Raw genomic sequence first — 24,289 nt, 5'->3', positions numbered from 1 at the left:
GAAATCCTAAAGACATTAATGTAAAAAAAAATAAAATGGAATGACAGATTATGGGTAAAATATCATTTTTTAATAGTAAAGTTTCTTTAAAATTACCCTTTTGACTAATAATTGAATGGAATGTGAACCTGAACAAGTCTGATCTGTCTGAGGAAGTGGTGTGACTTCATTTGGATTTCTTTCAAGCAGGACATGGTGACAGAAAACATTAAGTATGAAATGTATCTCATAGGATGACAGAGCAGTATGCATGATATGGATTGGTTACAGATGTATTCCTTTTGCTTTCCCAGGGTGAAGAAGGGGACCAAGGACCCAGTGGTGAAGTGGGAGCTCAAGGCCCTCCAGTAAAGTATTTCCTTTTAAAGTGTTACTCATTTTCTTCAAAATGATGTATCTTTTTTTTTCTTGCTATTGTAAGAAAACAGATATTTTAACACCTCCATGCACCTTTCTCTTTATTCTGCCATATTGTCTGTGAATCAAGAAGAATTATTTAAGTCCCTCCAAAACCTGCATTATTAATTGGAACAAAGCTCCATATAGTTCTATGGAACTATAGAGCTAATTGTGTTTTAAATTTTGTGTTGTGCTTAGACTGTGAAAATAGCTGGATTTTTCTCCCCTTCACCTTACTTCTCATAATTTTGATGGCTCTGACTTCATTGTGTTTGGAACACAATCAGCTGTGAAATTCAGACTTAGCTAAGGTTTGAGGATGAAGTTGCAACTTCTGAAGAACAGGGTTTTATCCTGAAGTTTTTTGCATTTTGGCTTGCAAAAGAAGTATCCTTCAATCATACCTAGTTGTTTTCTTGTCCTGATTCACTGTGCTTTGTTCTGACACATACCTCCTCAGCTTGTGAGGAGCTCTTATGGTTACCATGACTGAAAAGGACTAGGGAACAGAATAAAGGGGTCATTCTAAGTAGGAGCAACAGGCATAATACCTTTAATTTCTATGGTTTATTTTCTGGTAGGGTCTCATGCTTTTTTTTCTTAGGCATAAAAATATTTATTTAATGCCATTGGTGTCCAGATTTGATACTATACAGGAGCTTAACTTAATGCACATGACACCTAAATGCCAAATTACAAAATTCTCTATGAACATAAACATATGATAACATAAACCTCTGGATTATGACTAGAAGAAGATAAAGAACAGACTAAGTAAAGGAAAGAGTGCATTTCTTCTGATGCTTGATCCTGAAAATGTGTCCCTGAGGCCCTGAGGCAGACAGAGTACTTGTGTAAGAGGCAGGTTCTGCTGTCTGAAAGGCCTGTGGGGAGCAATTCATTTTACTCAGTTTGGTAAAGTTCTTCAATCACTGTGAAATAACACAGCAGAATTTAAAAAGCAATTAAAGATAGACTTTCCTATTTTTTTGGTGTTACTCATAACATTTCACTGTATCACCAATTGGTTACCATACAAACAATCTCTAAAATAATGCTTTTTAAATTAAAATTTGGGATTCATAATATGCATAAAGTGATATCAGAGAGGTAACCTATGTAAAAAAGGACAGACAATGCTTTAGAGGCATAGATGGAGAGCCTGTAGGCTCTGCTGTATCTCCTTATCTAAATGAATTAAAGGGGTTAAGTATCCAGTCTCCTCCACAGCACCTGCAATCCAATCAATGTATTCCACTGACAAGATTTGCATAAGATAGCCACTCCTGGGAGAGGTGCTGCTTTTGATAGAAAGTATTGGATGCCACAATGTGCCTACTTCCAACTTTGATCTTAGCAGCAGGATTACAGTGTGTTCATCTCCCTTGTGGGGCTGCTGTAGTGATTGTTGCATTATCATTATTTCCGCCGCCTTTTAGGTTGACAAGGCTTCAGATGTTTTGTGAAAAATTCCACCTAACTTTGTGAGGAGCAAGTAGAGGCTGCCAATGTGGAATCTGCTCAAGGAGTGGGTTTGCCTAAGCTTGTGTAGCTGTTTCAATAATGCAGTTGTAGGACAAGGATGAGGGTTTGTTCTTCGTTAGGGAGGAAACATCTCAGGTAGTGTCAGTCTTGGGATGAGGAAGACAGAGAAGCCAGATTTCCCACAAGGCTATTTTGAAGGGAAGTGACAACAGCTGTGATAATATTTATGATACATCCTGCTGCATTAGGATGTCTACTCAGTTTAGCATCTTAGTGGACATATAAATTTAGCACTTCTATTCTCAAAATCATTGTCCTATGTTATCTGCCTCTGGAGCTCTGTAAAATCTCCTTCATCTGTCCAATCTCCCATTTAAGACAACTTCACACTTTTGCAAATTTGGCCATCACATTTTCATTTTGCACATGCTGCAAAGAATGAGAATCCTCCAACTCTGAGGTAACCAGGAAGAAAAATCAGTGGGTATTTTTTGTCCTTACAGTGTATTTGTGGTTTTATAATACAGCCTGATAGTTTTGTTATTCTTTTTAAGATTCTATAATTAGTAAAATATCAAATTACCATATAAATTAAGAATTCTAATACAGCTGTAGTTGGATTTCTCCTTTAATACTAAGAAAATAGTAAAATAATCATAAAGAAAGGGTGTAGAACTCTTGAGTGTTCTGTCTGAAAACAGACATTTTCAGGACAGTTCTGATGAGAAGAATTAAGCATAATTTGAATATACTTTTCTATTTCAGGGCATTCTAGGTATCAGAGGTATAACTGGTATAATGGGACCTAAAGGTACCAAAGTGAGTATTAACCTTTCTTTCTATAAAATGGCCTATATATATTTAAAAAAAAAAAAGCATGCCTCTGAACATTTTTAAAGCTTATTTAAGGTTCTTCTTTATTTCCCCTGTATTTCCTTTCTCCTACTGCTCTATTTCCATAGCTACTGTACTTCTTGTTAGGAAGAAAGGTAGCTCAGTAATTTTAATTGATGAAGGATGTGTACTCTTTGCTCCTTTCCACCAGTCCTTAAGTTTATGGTAGTTTTGTATGTATGAAGGTCTGTAGTTAGCAAGATAGCAATTTATAACAATTATACACTATAACACATTTTAACTGAAGCTAAAATTTATTAAGTAGCCTCTCCTGTGATTTGTATCTTTCTAAAGCCTCTTACCACCATGATCATCCCAGTTTCTGTCAGAAGTTTTTATTGAGAGTTCATTCTTTTTCCCATTCTTTCTTTGACATCTGTGTCTTAAATTGTTGCCAGTGGGAATAATATTTATGTGGGCTCTTAATTTGCTGGACAATTTCCCTTCTGTTTGTCTAAGTGTTTCTATCTGTTATTTCAAACCTGGCTGCTACATTTCTAGTCTCATAATCTTGTTAAATCTATATGGTAAAAAACTCTGCAAGGAATAGAATGTAGCAATCCTGCCACTGTTTCCTTCTCCAGATGTCAAGTCATGTAAATCTTGTAGTCATCTGTCTTCAGAGACAATATCAAATTTCTCCTGATTATGAATGTTCTCATGAATGATCCTTCCTAACCGCTTGAACATATTTGCTAAGCTGTTACTATCTTACTTAATTTTCTGGCCTTTGTGTGCTTTAATTCTTTGTAGTTATTTCCCTAAATTTTTTGTAATGGTTTGTCTACTTGAAATATTTACCACATCTATTTGACAAAGGAGTTCCATGTTCTCTCAAAATCTTTTTCAGAACAACTTTTTTTCTCTCCATTTACATTTATTTACAGGGTAGTGATTACACTGTTTCCTTGAAACATATATGATAAAAATAGCAGCACTGCACTTGATTTCTCTGAACCTTTTGATGTTATTCTATCATGTGGTGAAGGATACAGTACATTAAAGAAGACACAGATTTTTTTGAAGTAGCATGTAAAAGTCTACCTCCTTCCTAGATTTTTTTAGAGAATGATCTGAATGCTGTTTTTTGATTGATTTTTTTATATTAAATATATTTACTTTCATATCTCCATTAAAAAACAAGATAAATGAAGAGAATTGATTGATTTGCCTTTTTTTTTTCTTTCTTTCTTTCTTTTTTTTATAATTGAGCTGTAAAACCCCTTAATCTGTAGAGGCTTTGTAGCTCCTAGCAAAGCAGGGGGATACATAAGTTGTTCCTGCTCCAGCAGACCACTTCAATATCATGTATTATCTACTTGTTTTGTAGGGAGCTCGTGGCCTTGATGGTGATCCTGGTCCCCAAGGTCTTCCTGGTGCACCTGTAAGTAGGGTGTGGGTTATCCAAACACTTCCCAGTTAGCGAAAAATTTCAGCTGTGAATCAAAAAAGCCTCTGATTAATCCAATTCTGTTGATTCCCCACAGGTGAATAAATTATATTACAGTGCTATCAAGTCAGTAATGTCTTAATGTTCCCAAAGCATTTGAGGTAGATTAACCCATTTTAACTTCTTAATATGTGATGGTTTCCTCTTCCTTCTGAGTCCTACTGTGCATTAGGGTGGCTTGGAATTTTTTTGGTATCAAACTGGAGCAAAACCCACACAGGGTTATTTGGGCAATTTTTGTTGGAGGTTTTTTTTGTGTGTGTGTTTTATTTGTTTGGGGTGTTTGGTTGTTTGGGCTTTTTTCTTAAATTCTTCCTTAGTCTCTGTTTCCATAGCTGGAATTTTTGCTTGCAGTAGCAAGTAACTCTGTGTTAAAGAAACAAGTGCAACATCCCTTGCTTAGACACTTCTGAAATCTCAGGTGATGGCTTGAGCTGTGTTTTTTAAAACATATCTGTCAACCTTTCACCAAATGTGAATTGTACTTGATTTTCTGGAAGATTTAGCTAAAAAATACAAGGAGGTCTAGTCTGGTTTGATCTATAATTTTTTTTTTTTTTTTTTTGTTTTTTTTTTTTTTTTTGTTTTTTTTTTTTTGTTTTGTTTTGTTTTTTCGTAGGGGGATCAAGGACAGAGAGGTCCACTAGGAGAGGCAGGTCCAAAGGGAGAAAGGGTGAGCACAGACAAATTTTAACTATTGTTGACTTACAAACGTTAGTTACTTAATAGCATATAAACAGTGCATAACTGGTACTCTCAGAATAATGTGTATCTGAATGAATATGCATTGACATTCTTTTAATCTATCATTTCATTGTCTTTAGTTTAATTTTTAAATATTGTTATTTTTCTCAGGGTCCTCAAGGTACAAGAGGAATAAATGGCCTCCCTGGGCCTAAAGGAGAGCCTGTATGTATATTTAATTTCTTTATTTGCTTCGTTTGCTGTTATTTTTTATATTAGTGCTGGGGCAAAATCTTTCCCATGTAACAATAATGTTTTTTTTTTTTTCTTTTTTCAAGGGCTTACCAGGAGTTGATGGCCGTGAAGGGATCCCTGGAATGCCTGGAGCTAAAGTAAGGCACAACTGGCATATTTCTGAGCTTTGGTAGTGCCCTAGATTTGTTCATTAATTTGTGTCTGCTGCTCATGGCTTCATGCACATGGTGAGGGTAATTGAATTAACATTTCTTTGCTATACAACTGAAAGTATGTCAACTTTGTGTTCCAGAAATAAAATTTTCCCTCATGTTTGATTTGCATAAATTACAACTTAAAATGTCTTACAGGGTGAACCAGGAAAACCTGGAGCTCCAGGTGATACAGGGCTCCAGGGATTGCCAGTAAGTATCAAGTATTTTATCTTTGAAAGGTAGGCTCAGTTCAAATCATAGAAAGGTTGTGTATAGGTTGATTTGATACTGGAGTTATTCCAGTGAAAATATAAGGAAAAGGCTCAGGGGAGAGTATGTGTAATGCAAGGGGAAATTCTGCTATGTGTATGCAAAACCTTTGCACAAAAGTCTAGATCTCCTTATGATGCCATTGTAAGGAATTTGGCCTCACAAAATTTTTTGGCCAGGATGTGACTCTTCTTGTGTTTCTCCTACCTGAGACCCCACGGATACTGTGATGTGACCCCACAATTAGGGCTGGTCTCATTGTATTGACCAGGGCCAAACTATTCCAAGGCTGAGCAGGAAAAGCTGAACTGCTAGTCCAACATACCTTCCGTGAACAATCATCCTTTGATATTCTGCTGGCTCAGAACATCTGGAATGCATCATGCTCATGCTTCTTTCTGTGGGTCTCCAGTGTTCCCTGTGGTGAACTTACAGGGAATCACTAGTGCTTTATGGGCTGTTTCAGAAGGTAATCCTCGTGCATTAACTAAGTTTGAAAGCTGTACCAATTGTCAAAAGCTAAATAGAAGCCTCTTTTAAACACTTTGCTATAGGAATAATTGCTGAGAGGAATGGCGAAAGAGATGTTTTAAAACAGGACTGGACATAAATTTGTAATACTTAGTGAATTCTCAAGCCTCGAAGACAATTTGGTAAAAGCACACTTGCTGTGAGCTGTTGCAGAGAAGTGAGGAGGGAGTGAAAAATGTCAAAAAGTGAATTAAGCTCGGCACCTCCAGTCTCAGCATACTGGGATAAGTATGTACTTCTAGCGTAAGACAGAAAAAGTCCCAACTCCTCACTTTTCTATGCTTCTTTTCCTATACATAAAATAATAATACTCCTTATCTGTTACTTTGTAAACAGAAATAATTTAAGCTTGGTCTCTTTTTGAATGAAAGTGCTTCAATATCAAGTAAAAGGATTAGAGATACTCAAGCATGAGAAAGACTCTTTTTTTTTTTTTTTTTTTTTTTTTAAACACCATTTCCATTCCCCTTAACAACAGAAAAATGTCAATATTTTTTCTTTCAGGGTTTCCCAGGCTCTCCAGGTATGAAAGGCATTCCTGGCCCAAAGGTAAAACATCTTGAATATTGTCTTTATCTAAAGCACAAATAAAGTGCTGAAGTATCTGAGGTTCTAAAGTATTCAATGAAATTGTACTGACCTTCTCTTTTGTTAAGAGACAAGCCTTAGGCTGAAGGAATTAAATATAGTTTTTAATCAGCTTTGGCCTGTGCATTTTCATGATTTTTGTGCTGCACAAGGTGATTTTCATTATTCTAGGAATTAAACAATACCAAAAAGGGTCATTTCCTTTTAAATTTGTAGAAATCATTGCTAGAGGAAGTTTTGACATGCCTACCTCACTACATCTTGAAATCCTTGTAATAAGAATATTATTTATGGCCACCCTAAGCTGATTCAATCACAGAGGTTGTTGTCTCTATTTAGGTAGCACCAAATTGCAGCATCTATTCCTATTTAGTTAAAAAAATTGTTGTAAGGTTGTCTGAAACATTATACAGTCTCAATGATGTTTGAATTTTAGCTGTAAGTAATTGAAAGAGAAAACTAGACTGAGGCATGATTTTTTGTCTGAAATTACATGGAGTGATACTGCTTTCTGTGGTTTGAAAGCAGTAATCAAATCTATTTTGGATTTGTCAGCACGCAAACAGCAATAGAACTGAAATCTGACTTTTGAAAAATTAGATAGAAAGGCTTGGTCAAAGTTAAAGGAAAAGCAAAAATAAGGCAGAAGTTAAAAAATTAATGCAGGCTAATTTTGTTTAGACCTCATTGCTTTCCTTATGTTAATTTTTTTTATTTTAAATGGAAGGTCAAACCATTGGCTTGGCTAAAATTTTTCTTTTTCTGCCCAACAGGGTAATAGAGGTCCTCCTGGGGTGCCAGGGTTAATGGGAAATCCTGGTAAACAGGTAAAACCATCAATCTTATACAAAAGATCTAGAAAAATGTGTAAAAAAATATTTTTCAAATTTGTTGCATTTCAAATTTGTTCCCCAAAACAGGGTCAACAGGGCCCAGAGGGAGAAGCAGGTCCAACAGGACCCCGGGGACCACCAGTAAGTATGGAATTTCTAATTGAAAATAGGTAAAATTGCACTGTCTCAAGATAGGGTCGCTGAAGCTAGCCACAAGGTGAAATTATTAATCATATGTTCTAATTTTTGAGGTAAATATCAGTTCTTTGCCTTCTGTACCAAGAGGATGTGCATCATCACATAGAGAAATACAGTCCTATATATGTCCAATAATGTCCTACCATTGTTTTTGGCTTTAGTGAAAAGTTAAATCTTTAAACTTTGTTTATATTGTTCTTGTCTTTGTATTTAAATATGCTGAGTAAAAGCTGAAACAGAGGGAATAATTGAGGTTTGTGAAAAAAAGCTGGATGGAACCAAATTGCTGTTCTACTGAACAGTCTGGTTGGCATCATTAGCATTGATATAGTGGTGTGAAGAACAGGATTTATCTTTCATTGGAAGCACTGCTGTTGCAATTTCTTTCCCTGTAGATTTTCCTTTAACACTAGAAAGGTTTGGAAGACTGGAGAAATTGCTGCTGGGCAGGTTGCTTACTGCAGGAAATTAATCTGCTAAGAAAAATAAACTGATGGTATTTGTTAAAGCTCAGCTTTGAGGACAAAGGACAACTGGATACTGGAGAGTGTTGGGTACTGCTTTCTGATTTTCTCTAGAAGGGACCTGACATGATTTGAAGCTACATAAGGCTGATCTAATTTCCCTTTGCTGTTAATCCTTCTGGATGGAGAGGGATGAGAGGATCAGTGATTAGAAGAAAATTTTCATGTACAAATATTCACTCTGATGACATTAACCAGGCTTCAGGCTCTATAAGCAATTGGTTTTTCAGGCTTCTCTCTTGCCACCGATACCCTGGGGATGATTTCCTGGAATTTTCTGAGCTTCTACTATAATACAATGACACAAGTTTTACTCATGCAGTTGTAGGGTTATTCTCATACAAGGTTTAGGGAGGTACTGTCTATGATTTATTTGTAAGGGTCAGGAATATCTTCTCTGAATTAACTCCTAAACATACACCAGCAGTCAGCCAAGTAGCAGACTCCATTTTCTTCTGGCCTGTTTTTTCTTCTGTGGTTTATGCTATCAGGTGCTAAATGTATTAATTCACGAGATCACAATTATTTTGGACTGTCCTCGCATTGCTGCTTTGTCCACAGCTCCTTAAGGATGATACAAAAAGGGATTATAACAGCATTGACTATGATGGAATACAGGTGTCTTTCAGCACTCCAAATATCCAACTTGCAAACAAGTTTTTGTTTTTGTCTTTATTTTTGTTCTTGGTATTTGAAAGCGTTGGGTACACTCAAAAAGATTTTCAATCCTGTTCTTAGGCTGATCCTGTACACTTGTGACAGGAACAAGAATTATAATTGAATCAGACCAAAGTAATTGCCCACTCTGATAATGCGCTGTAATCTGCTGAACTATTCTTTTAATCCTTTCAATGTGAACATGAATTTACAAAATCAGCAGTCCGTAGAACAGGGGTTGACACACAAGGTTAATTATTAGTAACCCTGTAAATGGACAGAAATACTTAAAGCAGATTAAATACAGTGATTTTTCCTTTTGTCACTCTAGAGACTAGCAAGACATCTGGATTTCTTGCCTTTATTTTCTCTGTGTTTATGAAGTGCACTCATTTTGGAAATCACGTAAGCATTAGGACCAAAGCATAGAAAGAAAAAATTTGGTCAATACAAAATGGAGAAAGGAAGTAAATTATTGATTATGAAGTAAGTTTGTGTGTAATACATCAAACAGTAAGCAACTTCTCTTCTGTAGTTCCCTTAAAGCTATAAAGAGCCTTGGATAATAACTATGGTGGCTTTCATCAGCTTGAGACTAGAGTCAGCATATGACTGGAATAACTTTCTATTTTTTTTTTGAGAAGCACTTTACAGCTACACAAAAAAGGGGGATGATATGGGGTTTTTGTTTCAGAAGGACAGTGTTGTACTATTGAACTTCAGAGCGTTTGGTCTAAGCTGAGTCAATACTTATTTCCAGGGTAGCATGAAGAATGTTTTCTCTTTCTTCTGCAGCATGTACTTGTAGCAGATACATTTGAACTACTTCTTTCAGGGTTCTGCTCTTCCATTTCTAGAGAAAAAATGTGCTGGTTAAATAATTCTATATGGCATGATTTTTAAACTTCGAAAAGTACACCATTTGGCCATAAGTTAAGAAAAGCAATTATAATTAAATTATAATTGTTCTAAGGAGATTTTTTTCTTCTTCTTCTTTTTTTTTTTTTTTTTTTTTTCATTTCCTAATTGAAATTTTCTCACAATTTTAACACTTACTTGTTTTAGACCAAAGTTGCATAACCAAACACTTCCAAAGCCAGAGGAATTTATGGTTACTATTTTAAGGTATTTTTCTTGGCCTATTTCTTCTTATTTTGAATTATTCACTTTATAACTCACTTCAGTTCTTTTGTTTCTCCTTACCCTTTTGTTCCATTTTATTCTTGCTATAGAAAACTCAGGTAGAAGTCAGAAGGGGTTGGGCTTATTAGTTGGAGAAATAAAAAACCTTGATATGTTGCAAGATATGGGGAATTTCAGTCCCCTAATATATTGGTTGCACAGCAACAGCCACATGAAATCCTCTTCACTCCCCTATTTCATTTACCCCTGTTCTTTGCATTGCATCTGGGTGAGACAACACAGCTGGTGGCTCCAGGAGGGCCAGAACTCCAGAGGAAAGGACATCTGGTGAAGGTCTGTGAAGGCTGACTCTGCTAATATGGCCAGCAGGCCATAATATTTCCATTTGCATTAGGGAAAACCTACATGCCTACGTTTGTGTTATTTTTAAAAATCACAGGGTTTTTCAGCTTTATCTACTTCCAAAAGATATTTTTTGAGAAAAATTTTTCACTTTGCCTAGTCTGTAGTTTTTTGAAATTACACAAGAGAACACTATCATCAGTGGCTTTGTGGGACAAACAATACTTTTGTGCTGTTTGCCAAATAACTTGTAGAGTCCTTTGTCATAAACCATGTTATATCAGTGTATTTTGTTGTTAAACAACTCTTGGAATGTAGTTGGAAAAATATTGTTACTAAGCAGCAGATTCAAATTCTGGCCTTTTGTGAGTCTGTAAACTTTTATAGTTTCACAGGGAAGATGCTAAATATTTGAAAAAAAAATACTAGATCTAGTTAAAAACTCATGTGTTAGGAGATTCTTTTTCCTCACCTCTGACAAATATCCCTAGGAGAAACTTGCTTTAAAAAGTATCACTTTGGTCCATAATTGCTTTTCCTTAAACAAACCTCAACTGGCATCTGAGTGGGTTGGGGTAAAAAAAAAAACACCCTTTTGCTATTCATGTGTTCAGTAAACTGGAAAAACAACTGCAGCAACATGGAAATTTTGCCTTTTATTTCTAAATGAAGCAGATTGTCTGCCCCACTCTGTTTTGTTGGTTAGCCTTATGTTTGGTTCACATTGTTCTAACCAGCCCAAGTAATTATCAAACTCATCTGTGATATAAACATTTCTAAGTCAGTCATCATGGCAGGTGGGCCAAAGGAAGGAATTCTCAAATGTGGGAGTGTCATTCCTAATCAGTGGAATTTAGTCATGCTCACTAAGCTGCTTAACCTTTTTCTTTCATATTTGCTGAGATTTAGTAATCTAATTTAGTTTCTGCAGAAAATATACTGACCCCTGCCTCTGCTTTTTCATTCCTTGCTTTCCTTCAACCATTTAACCTATAAATTGCTAACATTTTGAGAGCCTGTATTGCACCCTGTGGTTTTGCAGAGAGCTTGTAATATTAGAGTGATCACTTAAAATTCAATACATGTCTAGCAAATTGAGCAAACTTGATGCATATGCAGGCCAGTGCTCGTATATGTTGGTTTGTAATTAGGAAGGAATACATGTTTTCTCAACATTAGCAACACAGACTAAGTATCCAGCTGCCTAAAATTTGATACTATAGCTCCTCTGAGAGACTTCTGAGAGGCCCTGGTCATTTGGGCTGACTTCCTCTCTGCAAGTGCCTTTGTCTCACTATAAAGAAGAAACCTGGAGAGTGCCTTGAATTTAGTACTTAAATGTCACACAACCTAAAGTTGGAGGAGAAGGCTGTTTTCAGCATCTTAAGTTACTTTCAGCTAAATAATTTTCTGGTCTTTAAAGATATTTCTGTCCTGCCTATGCTGAAATGTAGCTTTGGTTACCCTAAGTAGTTTAGTTATAATAACTAAAATGTACCTTTTCTATCATATTCCTTTTACGTAACTGCAACTGAAATAATGCGTCACTTTCTGTAGTTGATAATGGTAGGATGAAATGTCCCTGTCTCAGTTTATATGCTATGTTTACAAATTAGTGGACATGTTTTTTATATATATAATTTCAGACATGTTCCACGAGTGGTGTCGTAACTTACATTCAAGGTAGAGCTAAAGGGGTTAGTTAGCTTTAGAGTGTTTATAGCAGAGTCAAAAAGATGAAGTGCATTTCTATCTTGGCAGGTATTTTATCCAGTAAACCTAAGCCTCTAGGTGACTGTGACGGAATTTTTTGACCCTACCCAATTCTGCAGGATGGTTTGTATGGGGTAGCACTTTTTCAGTCACACTTGCAGATGACATATCCCAGTCAAGCTTTATAAGCTCCAAGCCTCTTCACTTCTCCTAGTAACCACCTCTGTCTTCCTAAACAACATGGTCAGATTCTTGTCTGACACCTCTTTTTTTACCCCTCCACCTCCAACCACAACTTTCTTTGACTTTCGGCCATGGTAGACCTCTGAATATCAGCAGATGTCACAATGTTGGCTTCTCTTAAGGAGTGTAGACAGTAACCTGGGTAAAAAATGGATTTGTTATAGAGCTAGTGTGCCAAAGCTGTCCTGGATCTCAGCTAACCCTGCAGACACAGTCAGAATGAAAGGTCTTTCCCTCTAGACTTGGACACAGTATCACTTATGAAGAGAATGACAGCTAGTGGGTTGCTGCTTCTGCCCAAAGCATGTGGCATAGTTAAGAGGAGGGAACATTTCATGCTACATCTACCTCTTACCATTATCCTGAGCAGTACAATTTAAATATTACTCTGGCAAAGTTGCAAAGTTACATTTAAAATCTCGGAGAAAGTTACTTGTATGTTTACTTCTCTATCAAATAATAGTTTGCATACTTGGATGATTTCAACACTCTATTGAGGGTCAAAGAGTCTTGTTGAGGCTTCTGTGGATAAATCCTTGAACTTAAATAAGTATTTCCTCTGAGATTTTGCATGACAAAAATATGGTGAATGTACTTTTTTATTTTTTTTTATTCCACACAGATATAGTTCTCTATGCCAATCTTATGAAATGTATTTAGTAATATATATTAAAAATTGGTTATAATTAAGAACACATTGTTTTAAGCAGTAAAGGGTTATTACAGCATGTGCTGTGGATTACCTCTCAAATGATTCTAATTAGTGTTTCAGTTATCTGGGCAACTAAGTGAAATGCAAATTACCTGGGATGTATTCTACTTCTTATTATCATTCCATTTAATTGATGAACAGGAAATCAATAAGCCAGTGAAACTCCCTTAGCATGCAAATGCATTCTGTAACTGTTTGTTTGTGAGAATTCTAGAAAAGGACCAAGTTTTCAAAATTTCTGTGAGGATGAAAACCTCCCCAGACAACCTAAAGGAAGGTCAGCTGTAAGTCCTGTAAGGTGGTCTTGTGTGTGTTACATTAAAAGGCTGAATTTAACAGATCTGTGAGAAAGATATTAAAACCTTGAATTTAGGGAGTGGTTCAGGCATTGCGCCTTGAAACCAAAGGGAAGGTAGATTTTGTGGTAACCACAGTCTAGCACAGGAGCTGTGGAAGGACTGCACCCCGGTGGTGTTCAGACTTGCAGTGCTGTGCTAACATTCCACACTTACCATTTTGCATGTGCCTTTCCCTAGAGGCATGGAATGCTCACCAGCTCACTCCGAACTACAGTGGCCACTTTCCCTCCTCAAGGGTTTCATCTCTAGAAAAAGTATGGAATCTGAAGTGTGTCAAAAGTGCACAAAACCATATAGATTCTGGTAGTCTTTTTTGTTAAAACCAGTGCAGCATGCCTGTTGGTTTGTGGGTGGCCTGAAGCTATGGACTGTTATACAGAGGGCTGCTATGTAAGAAAGGTAGGCTGAGGACATGGCCAAACTGCCTTCTGCCCCAATTACTGCCTGTAGTGACTTACAGCACAGAGGAACATTTCATCTGACCAAGAACAGATGTCGACCTGAAACAGCTATTACAGAAACCCTCTTATAGGCTGTGGTGAAAATGTAGGTGCTTGTAGGACATAACTTATGTTGCATTTTAAATGTTTGCATGAGGACATTTCAATGTGCCTTTTTCTTTTTTTTTCCAGATCTATGAGTAAGCTGCTTACTGTATAACCTATCCTAGGGCCATTTCAGTCTGGTATAACTTGGAGGGAGCATTACAGTCTTTCTAGTTATGCCAGAGATGGGATTCCTCATTCTTTGGGTTCCAGTTCCTCTCTTACTTGCTAAAACACTACTGCAGATCTTGCAATGGTGGCCCAAAGTTTGAACTAATCTGTCCTTACAGACATAATGTCAATATTTACAGGGAATTCTATTCATTTATATTCTGGCCTTCTGTAAACTAACCTCCTTCTTTGCTTCTTTAGAAAGGCATTGAGTTTGACAAAGTGCCTGTGGTGTGCATTTGACAAAAGATTTTTTTCTGCATTTGAAATAAAATGGAAGTTTTTTTCTTGAATTTTGTATGACTACCAGAACTTTTGATGTCCTTAAGAGGTTTATTATAAGATTTTAACTCTCTGAAGATTATACTGCTTTTGTTTCATCTCTGTATAGCAATGACTTCTGAAAATGATATGAGAAGACAAGTTTCTAATGTTGACCATAATTTTAGTCTTCATCTTTCCTGCATCAAAAATGTAGCAGTATTCCAGGTCAGAGATGTAGTTCAGAATTTTGTGAATAAATAAAATTTTAATGCATTTTCTGGGTTGTACCATAAAGGTGAGTTAGGGGATATTTTTCCTTTCTTTCTTTCTTTCTTCAACATAAAAAGGCTTCTAGAAATTATGCAAAGTCCTTTAAAGTAATAGGTATTTTAACACCATAGGATATTTTGAAGGAAATTAATTGAAAGGTCTGTTTATGTTTGGTTTTGTTATCTCTCCAGGATACCTAATTATTTCTTGAATTGTAGTGTTAGCTTTCCTAAGCTTGTGTGAGAAGCTGTCATTGCATTTATGTCCTAGTGCCTAAAAGGCCGTGTCTGCTACCTCCTTATATTTAGTATGCCACAATATTTCACAATATTGTTCTTGTTATGAAAAAAGTCCTTTATTTAAAATGATGTGTTACATACAGCACTAGAATGCTAAGATCTCCTTTTACCTAAAATTTTCTGTTGCTGTATGACAGTTTAGCAACTTGCATAACTAGTAACTTCAATCCTTGACATTTTATGATCTTAAATGTTTTACCTTTCTTTTATTGCAAATGCCGCTTACACAGTCACACAGTGAATTTAAGAAGAGTTTCTTAAGTGACACCTAGGCTTGTGTTGGGACATAGTTTGAATTTATCTGTCCAGGGATATGTCTGTACATGTGAGAATAAAGATATAAAACTTACTAAACTGTTCTGAGAAGTGTAATCATAAGAGACAAAAACTTTTGAGAAAGGTACTTTAGCTCAAACATTGTTTAAAATCTTTGCAAGGTTGGCTCCATGTCAGATTCACGCAGAGTATGTATTCAAATGCTTGCATTAAAAAATAGTGTTGTGACACTAATGTGCATATGATGATCTGAATGGATAAACATGTCTGAAGTGAAGATACAAATATGCAGTAAAGCACATATTTATGCTTATCACTATTATGAATGGTGATTTTTTAAAAGTTACCCTTCCCTATAACATTTTAGATTTTTAAACCTGAATGAGTTTGTTAAGCATTACTTCTGCATTCACTTTTCACATTTGTGCATTGGGGATCAGGTGCTTTAAATATGTGGTCATATAGGAGCTCAGGTGATGAAACTAAGCAAAAGCCTTAAGTTGTGTGCCTGCCAGAGCTGTCATAGTGAAGTGAATGTGTTTGTGACAGGTAACTCTCAGATGTGAGCCCATGAAGGGAACTTAATTTTGCTTAACCACTCAGCAAAAAGACTTACTTGAATAATTTAATGACAAATAAATGTTATATGCCATTGTTTAAAGTGTTTACTCAAAAAGTTTAACTGATTTTAATATCCACGGCATTTTTGCAGTATAAAAAAGAAGTTTCAATTAAACCAAATGGCTAAGTAGTGTAAATCACTTAACATTAAGGGGAAAAAAATCATACTTTATTCCCAGATCACAGGAAAAATTCCAGAAAATAATGTTGTCCCTCTATTTCTGTTTCCAGGGTAGCAGAGGGGAGACTGGTCCTGCAGGTGCTCCGGGTTTACCAGGGAAGTTGGTAAGCAGTTTATTTCCATATTCAGTGCTCATGGTTACTTTCAAGGAGGTATAGTATCATCTGGATGTGCACTTACCATTTTAGGCACGCAGGGAACCGAAAATAACATTGAAATGAGTGGTGGTTCATCTTCTTTTTGAGTTCTCTGTGACTGTGCTAATATTAGAAAATGCTGTTTTAAGTTACACGGAGATATGTGTGACTTTTTGTTCTACTTGATAAACCCCTAAATCCTATGACATGCAAAGCTGAGTGGCACACTCCTGTGTGGGCTCCTGGGAACAGGAGAAGTGACAGACTGGCTTTCTGCTAACAGCTATGTGAAACTAATGAATGGAGCACATTATGAATGCCACCTTTTACCAGAGCTCCTGCAGTATTTACACAGAATCAGTCAGAAGTATAGCTGGGGAGGTCTTGGCTGAAAGAGCCTACTGTTACAGAGGAATGTGCAAATCGCAGAGTGCAAGATCTTGGGAAGTATTTTTAAGAGAACCAGTCTGTTGTTGAGGGACTGGAGGGTAAAAATCCTTGTAAGTAATTTCTATGGTGATTGTCAGGAATAAATTCATAAGATTCTGTTTAAAGTGCTGTAATTTGGATCAGCCCAATTTGCATCACATAATCCTCTTTCATCAAGCTAAATTTGTTCTGGGAATAACGTTCTGCCCCATCTGCTTCCGGGTATGACCCTTAGTTGTTCATTCTAAACAAGATTGGCTAAGTTTACATCCTTGACTTATTTTCACAGGGTCCCCAGGGTAATATTGGACTTCCTGGACTGCCTGGTCCTCCGGGTCTTCCTGGTGGTAAAGGTGACCGGGTAAGAAATGCACTCCTACATGTAGTTTGATGTCAGGAGTAAACACAGTAAGCTGAGCACTTACTGCACAATAAGTTGCAGTAACTTATTGTGCAGTTGTTGTGCAACTATTGTGCAACATACGTGAATTAATGTATGTTGTCTTGTTTTGTATGGAGATATTTTAACTGCTTGAAAGTGGTGCTCTCTGTGGCCATTGACTACTTGTAGCTCATAAACGTGTACAGGAAAAGTCTTGACAGTCACTTAAGGGACTGAAATAAGATTATGGTGTGAATATTCTTTTGGTTTTTTTTAAGTTTGAATAATTTAAAGACCTAAATTTTACTGCAAATCATTGACACAGCCAGATATGAAATGGTCAGTCAGGGTCTGTGGTCACTACAGGGCTTTGCAACTTCAACCCCCACCTACAGTAGTAGTGATGTAGATTTACATATGCCTCAGGACCTGCTATGGAAATGCACATGCTAATGCAGCTATTGAGAGACCTATGCACACATGCAGAATTATAGGATATAAGTACTTCTGGTTTTCTGTTGAGAGGGAAGGATTGGGCCCTATGGGCCTCACATAGCTGCGGAATATATCTTGTTTTGCTCAATAAATGTTAGTGAAGAGAGTACATAAAGCCAGAGATTTTTTTTATCTTCTCTTGGCTGTAGGAGACTGCAAAGGATGGAATTCACTTGCCAAGCTTCTGACATACTGGATATCAAAGTATTAAGTACTCTACTGTGCCTTCCTTACTTGAGGCATGTCTACATTAGTATTAAATGAATTACACTTGTGTCTCTTATGTCTTCCTGATGACCAGGAGACTGTTGGACTCTTAGTCAAACTCTTATGTGTATAACTGCTGTAAAATATCTTAGCTGAACAGAGGAATCCTGCTCTTGGTATACTTCTAGTGTACATCATAGGGTTTCTGGATAGAGTTTGCTGTTGTTTTTGGCAGCTTTATTTAAAAAAAAGATTTTCAGGTGCCTAAAAGTAATCTTCTAAGTCTTTGATGTTGTTGGGGTATTTTTTTTCATGTTTTTTTTGGTTTTCTTTTAATGCTGAGATCAGGACACATGTTTCTAGTCAAATGTAAGTATTGACATAAAGCAATCTCTTTTTATTAGATTGATAGTGATTCATATTTTAGGCTTCTCCATGAAGGTACTGAGGAAGCAAAGGTAGAAGGAAAATACGTAACATTTGTTGCAGTGCTAACAACCTCCATCCAAAGTTGATGGATTTTCCTGATTTGCCATATAAACGGTCTGGATCTCTAGGATTAAAAAGTAGAATGTAGATACTATAAACAGACCTAGAGAGGTTCAGGCTACAGACAAGAGGTTTCTGAGTATTTGACTGGCAGATGACAGTAACTTATGCCTGGACCTTTTTTGAAAACTTTAGGTCAGTTTAATCCTCTGTGCAAATACCTTAAAGTCCAAAGTGCTATGCTAGGAATTATTTAATCCTGTGATTGCTTTTTAGCTCTCCATTTGTATCCTTGATTCATATTTTATATTCTAGTTCCCCAGAGGTTGGAGTGAATTTTCTGGGGCAGGCTTAGCATGGCTGCAGCCTTGTGAGCAGTGCTGACCTGCAGTATCTCTTCCAAGTCACAAGCCTGGAGAGCACTGTGCCACCCTATCCTTCCTCTTCCCTTCAGCTTTTGCAACTGCATCAGTCTTACACAAAAAACCTTGTCAGGTTGGAAATAGACACCTCTGTAGCCTCTTAACCCCAGTCTTTGGGTCAACCCCTTCTAGGAGTTAGTTCTAGGCTGAAGTAACCTTTTTTCCCTTTCTGATCTCAAAATGTCATGGTTTTGTACAGAGGGATCCTATAAAGTTCTGTTGTGTAGCTTTATCTATATGGTAAAAATTGATGTAAATAGCAACCAGAAGCCAGTAGAATTCATTAATTTGATATATCAGTAGTAATTTTTGATCCTTAAGCTGTTAAATAATGTGTACTGTCTGCTGGCATCTTGTCTACATGCAGGTGATGCCCGCTTAAAGAATAAATCACCACCAAAGATACCACCAGAATTATTTTAACTGAAGTTAAAATGTAAAAGTGAGAGCTGACAAAATTTGATGGATATAATAATGACTGAATGTTACAAGCATAATATCATGTGCTAACTGGAGGGTCAGTGTTCCTGTTTCACATGGACCAATCCTCACCACGTCACCCTGTGCCTGGGTGGGTTTTCAGGTTGGAAAAGGAGGTCACACTGTAGCTCTTTGCCTCCTTTGGAACTTGAACCAGACTGCCACTAGTTTGGTGCTCACCTGACGTAATCTAGCAGAGAGAACAGTGTAAAGTGAATCTTACTGAGTGGTTATGCCCATGCACAACACGGAAAATGGCCAAACCCCAGCATTCACCACTTATGCTGTTTCTGATTCACGTGTTTTGGATTTCTTTCATACACTCGGGTTCTGTCTATTTTAGTCAGTTAAACAGCACCAGGCTGAGTGCCAGACCTTGGCACTGCAACATGATCCTTTATGCCACTAAATAGTTAAAAGTAGCCCCTGGTACAGTTTTGGATCATGCTGACAGGCAGTTTTTCAAATAGTTCTTGAGTATGGTTTCAGAGGGATTTTTGCAAAATAGATAGGCAGTATGTCAAGAAAAGTGAGTATTTTCATAGTTTGACGTCTTGCCTTATTGCCTCCACTTCAATTTTTGGAGTCAATGTAGAATAGATTCCAATAGTTTCAGTTGTGATTTTCATATTCACTTATTGCAGGACAAGGCTCACAAAAGCAATAGGTTCTTCTATGTCAGCTTTATCTATTGGCTGACATAGAAGATGTTTTATTGCTCTAAATAAGAGTAAGGGGAGAAAAAGAACCCTCAAAACAATGTTAGGTTGGAAACCAATGTCTTTTTTGTGTAATTGAGAAACCTTAACAAGGCACAATGTTGAGAACACTTCAGACAAAATAGTTTCAGTGTGTTTGACAAAGTCAGAGTGTTAAATAGTTCTATAGTTTATACTGCTTAGCTTTGTGGATAATTTAGTATTAGCTCTTCATCTTCTAGAACATGAGAACATGTCAGAATTCATTAAATTCATAAAAGCTACAGCAATCTGTGTGCCTATATCTTATGTGAATTAAATGGATCTCTGAAATGGGAGATAAACTGATGCATCTCTGTCTGTTTTACAAAAACAGGATTATCATGCACAGTTATAGTTCATTTGGAAAACATATCTTTGAACATGCACAGACTGCAAAGAATATTAAAGGGATGGTATGACTGGTTTTCTAACAGAATACAAATACAAAAAGATTTTCCTAAATTATATACTGTTCTAAAAACTTAATAATCTTGCTCTAGGAAAAAAATTACATATGTTTGAAATTAATTGAGTCATAAACTTATTTATCTTTGTTTTCTGCCTGTCCACATGGGTATGTTTGGTTAGAGGATTCTAAGATGAAACATAATCTAATGATTTTGAAAAGGAATATTAACTTTAAGATACAAGCCCTTCAGCTTTGACTACAATGATCCAAATTCTATACACAGATTTGCTAAAAGACATTGAGAATTAAACAGCACATAGGACAAGATTGTGACTGTATTTGTGGATGTCTCTCTGCTTTTCCCACATTAGCAGGGCTAGTATAGCCTACAGCAATATGGAATATATAATGGTGTTAGAAAAAATGATACACTTACTGGATTTATTTACTTGTAGCTTCTAAGCAATTCTCAGACCAGACCTGTAGCAGCTGCAAGAGCATTTGACATGTAAAGGGGAGATGTACTGTTGGACAGTTGGAACCTGTACTGTACAGTGTGGTGGTAGATTATATGTTCCATACTAGTACTTGCCTTCACTCTGTCACATAAATTACATAGTAAGATTTAAATGCTTTCATTGCCATTCTTAAAAATTTTCAGATTTAAAGATCTTTTGCATAAATGCAAGATTTAGGATCAAATAACTTTTAGTATGCTTTAGAATCTGAACTTTAAAATTCTAAAGACTTCTCTTTTTTAAAAAAAAATTTCAATCTTTACCTTTTAGGGTTCAGTGGGTGAACCAGGACCTAAGGGTGAACAAGTAAGTCATGTTGGAGATCGTGGGACTTTAAAATCACACTACCAACTGTCACATTATATCGACTAAATCCGAAGGTTAACATTATGTCTTTCTTTGATATAGGGTGCACCTGGAGCAGAAGGAGATGGAGGAGAAAAGGGTGACTTAGTAAGGACCTTTTTTTTCCTTTACCTGATATAATATTATGTTGTTGTGGTAAATTAAAAATGTAAAGTATTGTTGGAGTGCTTCAAGCATTACATTTTCATCATTGAAAGGCACATCTCAGTTTTATACCAAGTGGTCCTTGCAGAGCACAGCAGTTCTATTATGCTTATTTTTCACTCTATTCCTGCTGTTTGGAAAGTACTGAAATATACAGATTCTGTTAGGTGTGCAATGTAGTACAGTCTGCCTTGAAGAAAAAGGACTTGTCTCTGTTTGTAGATACATATATATAGAAGAGTGTTTTTATATAAAATATATATATATACACATGCATACACAGGCACAGAAATTCTTGGTGTTTGAGGCAGTGAGGGTGATTCTTCACAGAACTTTAGGTAGTTTCTGTTGCAGTTTTTTCAGCACTAACACAGCACCAATATCCTTAGGTCTGTCACTATGTAGAAACTAAAAATCCTGGTTAAAAAAAGTTTCTTCTAAAGGTTTCCAAGAAATCTTTTATCTAAGCTTGTCCTGTGGTGTAGCTGTGTTTAAGAGGTTAAAGCCCTGTGTCTAATACCAAGAGAAGCAATACAAAACCAATTATAACGAAGATGTTTTCTCATTTGCACCTTACAGAAAAGTTTTTGAGAAAGGAATTCTACAATACCCCCCTCAAAGGTTTTATTCTCAAAGGAATTGCAATTATTTATGGTGCAATTTTGCATAAATCAGCTAAATATATGAAATTTCTTTTACGTTGACAAAACATTGTGTCACATTTACTGTATTTGTAATGTCTGTGGTAATGGCTCTTCTAATACAGTTTGTCTTCTTTTTAGGGTGACATGGGATTACCAGGAGCAAAGGGAGCTGTAAGTATAATGAATAGCATTGTTACAGAAATACAGAGATCTAGTAGATAATACAGATGGTTTTCTGATTTAAGGAAAGAAAAGTGCAAATAACAAGCTGAACTCTTTATCACACTTAAATGGAATGAGTTTTAGCAGCTATTTTTCTGTTTTAATTTTGAATACACTTAATATTAAAATGAATTCGCTTTGAAAAGGAATTAGTATCCTGGATTCTAACTCCATAAAAGAGAAGCATCATTCAGCAGCAGTTTTCTGGCCAACAAAGTTTTTTTGAAAGAAAATGAATGCACTCTTTGTACAGTAGGTGTTGGATAGAAAGGAGCCTCAGTGCAGTGGCTGCATGCCACTGTTAAAAAGCTGGCAGCAGGATTGTGATGTCTGTGAAACCAGAAGTATTTATGGCCCAGCTTATTTTGTTTTATTTTATTTTTATTTATATTATTTTGCTTTATTTTATTTTAATTTTTTATTATTTTATGTGTTTTTATAATTTTATTTATGTTTTAATCTTCTTTTTTATATGCTTTTATATTTTTATTTTATGTGTTGCTATTTTAAAAATTTTATATATGTTATCTTTTTTAATTTTGTTTTATTTTGTGTTGTTTTAATGCAAAATGATAACTTTGATGTAGAAGGTGAGCAGAATCTTGTATGTCACATTAAAAAAACTGGAGAGATGAATTCATTCTTTTATTTCAGTATCACTAAAGAGTTGGATTGTTACAGCATCTGACAGGATGAGCAGTGATACTAAAATAACAACAATTCTCCCTATGGGGGACTTGGGCAAAGCATAACAAAAAAATCCTCTGCTTGTGTTGTTAGTGCTCTGAGTAACTTCTGGCCAAAGCAAATGCAAGCTAAGGAGTGTTTACTGCTGATTAAGATCCTACAAGAATGACATGAGGAAGAGCTAGATTAGAAGAGAAATCCATAATTTTATCCACTTAGATTTTTCAAATCCTCTTGTCTTGATGAGAGCCTAGAGTGCTCGTCATCCCCGTGAGCCCCCTCACAGGAATGAGTGATCTATCTGGGAACCTGAGAACTCACCAGGCTGGGGGAGAAAGGAACGACGGCTTTCCAGTTGCACAATCCATCAAAGCAATTATTCTGTCTTCTTATTGTGTCTATCGAAGGATGTTCTTTGGGTTTCCTTCTGACAGGGACAGCCATCGGCTGTCTGGGACGCAGCACAGCTGGAACCGAAATGGTTCCACCTTGTGGATTTAGCTGATACCACAACTGAGTAATTTGTTCTTTAACATCTCTGTCAGAGGGTGTTGTTGTCTTATTTTTTTTCCCTAGTAGATCTGGGGAGTCATGAGTATGCACGATTTTTTGTTTGTTTATTTTTGGTGTTTTTTTTTTTTTTTTTGTGTGTGCGTGCACGCGTTTTTTTTCTTCTTTTGTGTGATATTTTTCTTTGTTATTACTACTATTGATTAATAGGAGTAAATTAATTTGTATTGAAAGCAACTGTGGTGCTTTGACCTTGACTGGACATCAGGTGTGCACCAAAGCCACACTGCCACTCCCTACCTCAACTGGCCATGGAAGAAAAAATACAACAAAAAGCTCAAGGGCCCAGATAAGAGGGCAGAGAGAGATCATTCATCTGTTACAGTCACGGCCAAAACAGGCTTGGGGAAATTAACTGATTAATTACCAGAGTCAGAATAGGATAATGGGAAGTAAAACAAAAGGGGACCACCTCCTCCCCCTCCTGCACTGACCTTGGTGTCTGCAGAGCTGTTCATTTCACATGTTCTCACCCTTCTCTTCTCTGGCTGCAATTCTTCTGGGCAAGAATTTTTTCCTCCTTAAATATGTTATCCCAGAGGCTTTACTAACATCACTGACTGGCTTGGCATTGGCCAAGGTGTTGGCTCTGCTGGACATGGGGGAAGCTTTTGGCAGCTTCTTAGAGAAGCCACTCCTGTAGACCCCTGCTACCAGAACATTGCCACTCAACCCAAATACAGGAATTCAGAGGTGCCTGCTGGCCTATGTCTCCCTCTGCCTGATATTTAATAACTCTAAATTTACTGGAGCAGAAGCTATAGCTTTGTTTACTCAGTGTGCCTAAGTGGACATATTGACATAGTCCCATCAATCCTTTCATTCCCCAGGGTCTGGAATAGCTTTC

The 24,289-nt window shown here is 36.5% G+C and overlaps 1 protein-coding gene across 1 annotated transcript in view; it reads left to right on the top strand.

The window, feature by feature from the left end:
* The window catches only part of COL9A1 (collagen type IX alpha 1 chain), a 61,612-nt gene that overhangs the window by 30,378 nt on the left and 6,945 nt on the right, over positions 1–24,289 (top strand). Inside the window, exons 19-33 of the mRNA XM_066314310.1 lie at positions 294–347; positions 2,650–2,703; positions 4,109–4,162; positions 4,848–4,901; positions 5,084–5,137; positions 5,251–5,304; positions 5,518–5,571; positions 6,667–6,711; positions 7,524–7,577; positions 7,671–7,724; positions 16,152–16,205; positions 16,957–17,028; positions 21,080–21,115; positions 21,218–21,262; positions 22,102–22,134. Of these exons, the coding sequence (XP_066170407.1) occupies positions 294–347; positions 2,650–2,703; positions 4,109–4,162; positions 4,848–4,901; positions 5,084–5,137; positions 5,251–5,304; positions 5,518–5,571; positions 6,667–6,711; positions 7,524–7,577; positions 7,671–7,724; positions 16,152–16,205; positions 16,957–17,028; positions 21,080–21,115; positions 21,218–21,262; positions 22,102–22,134 (771 nt within the window). The remainder of the gene's footprint in view (positions 1–293; positions 348–2,649; positions 2,704–4,108; positions 4,163–4,847; positions 4,902–5,083; positions 5,138–5,250; positions 5,305–5,517; positions 5,572–6,666; positions 6,712–7,523; positions 7,578–7,670; positions 7,725–16,151; positions 16,206–16,956; positions 17,029–21,079; positions 21,116–21,217; positions 21,263–22,101; positions 22,135–24,289) is intronic.

The sequence above is a fragment of the Sylvia atricapilla genome, chromosome 3 (assembly GCF_009819655.1).
Source record: "Sylvia atricapilla isolate bSylAtr1 chromosome 3, bSylAtr1.pri, whole genome shotgun sequence".
Classification (NCBI taxonomy): Eukaryota; Metazoa; Chordata; class Aves; order Passeriformes; family Sylviidae; genus Sylvia; species Sylvia atricapilla.
The sequence above is the reverse complement of the archived record's forward strand: the minus strand, read 5'-3'. Positions and strand labels throughout refer to the sequence as shown.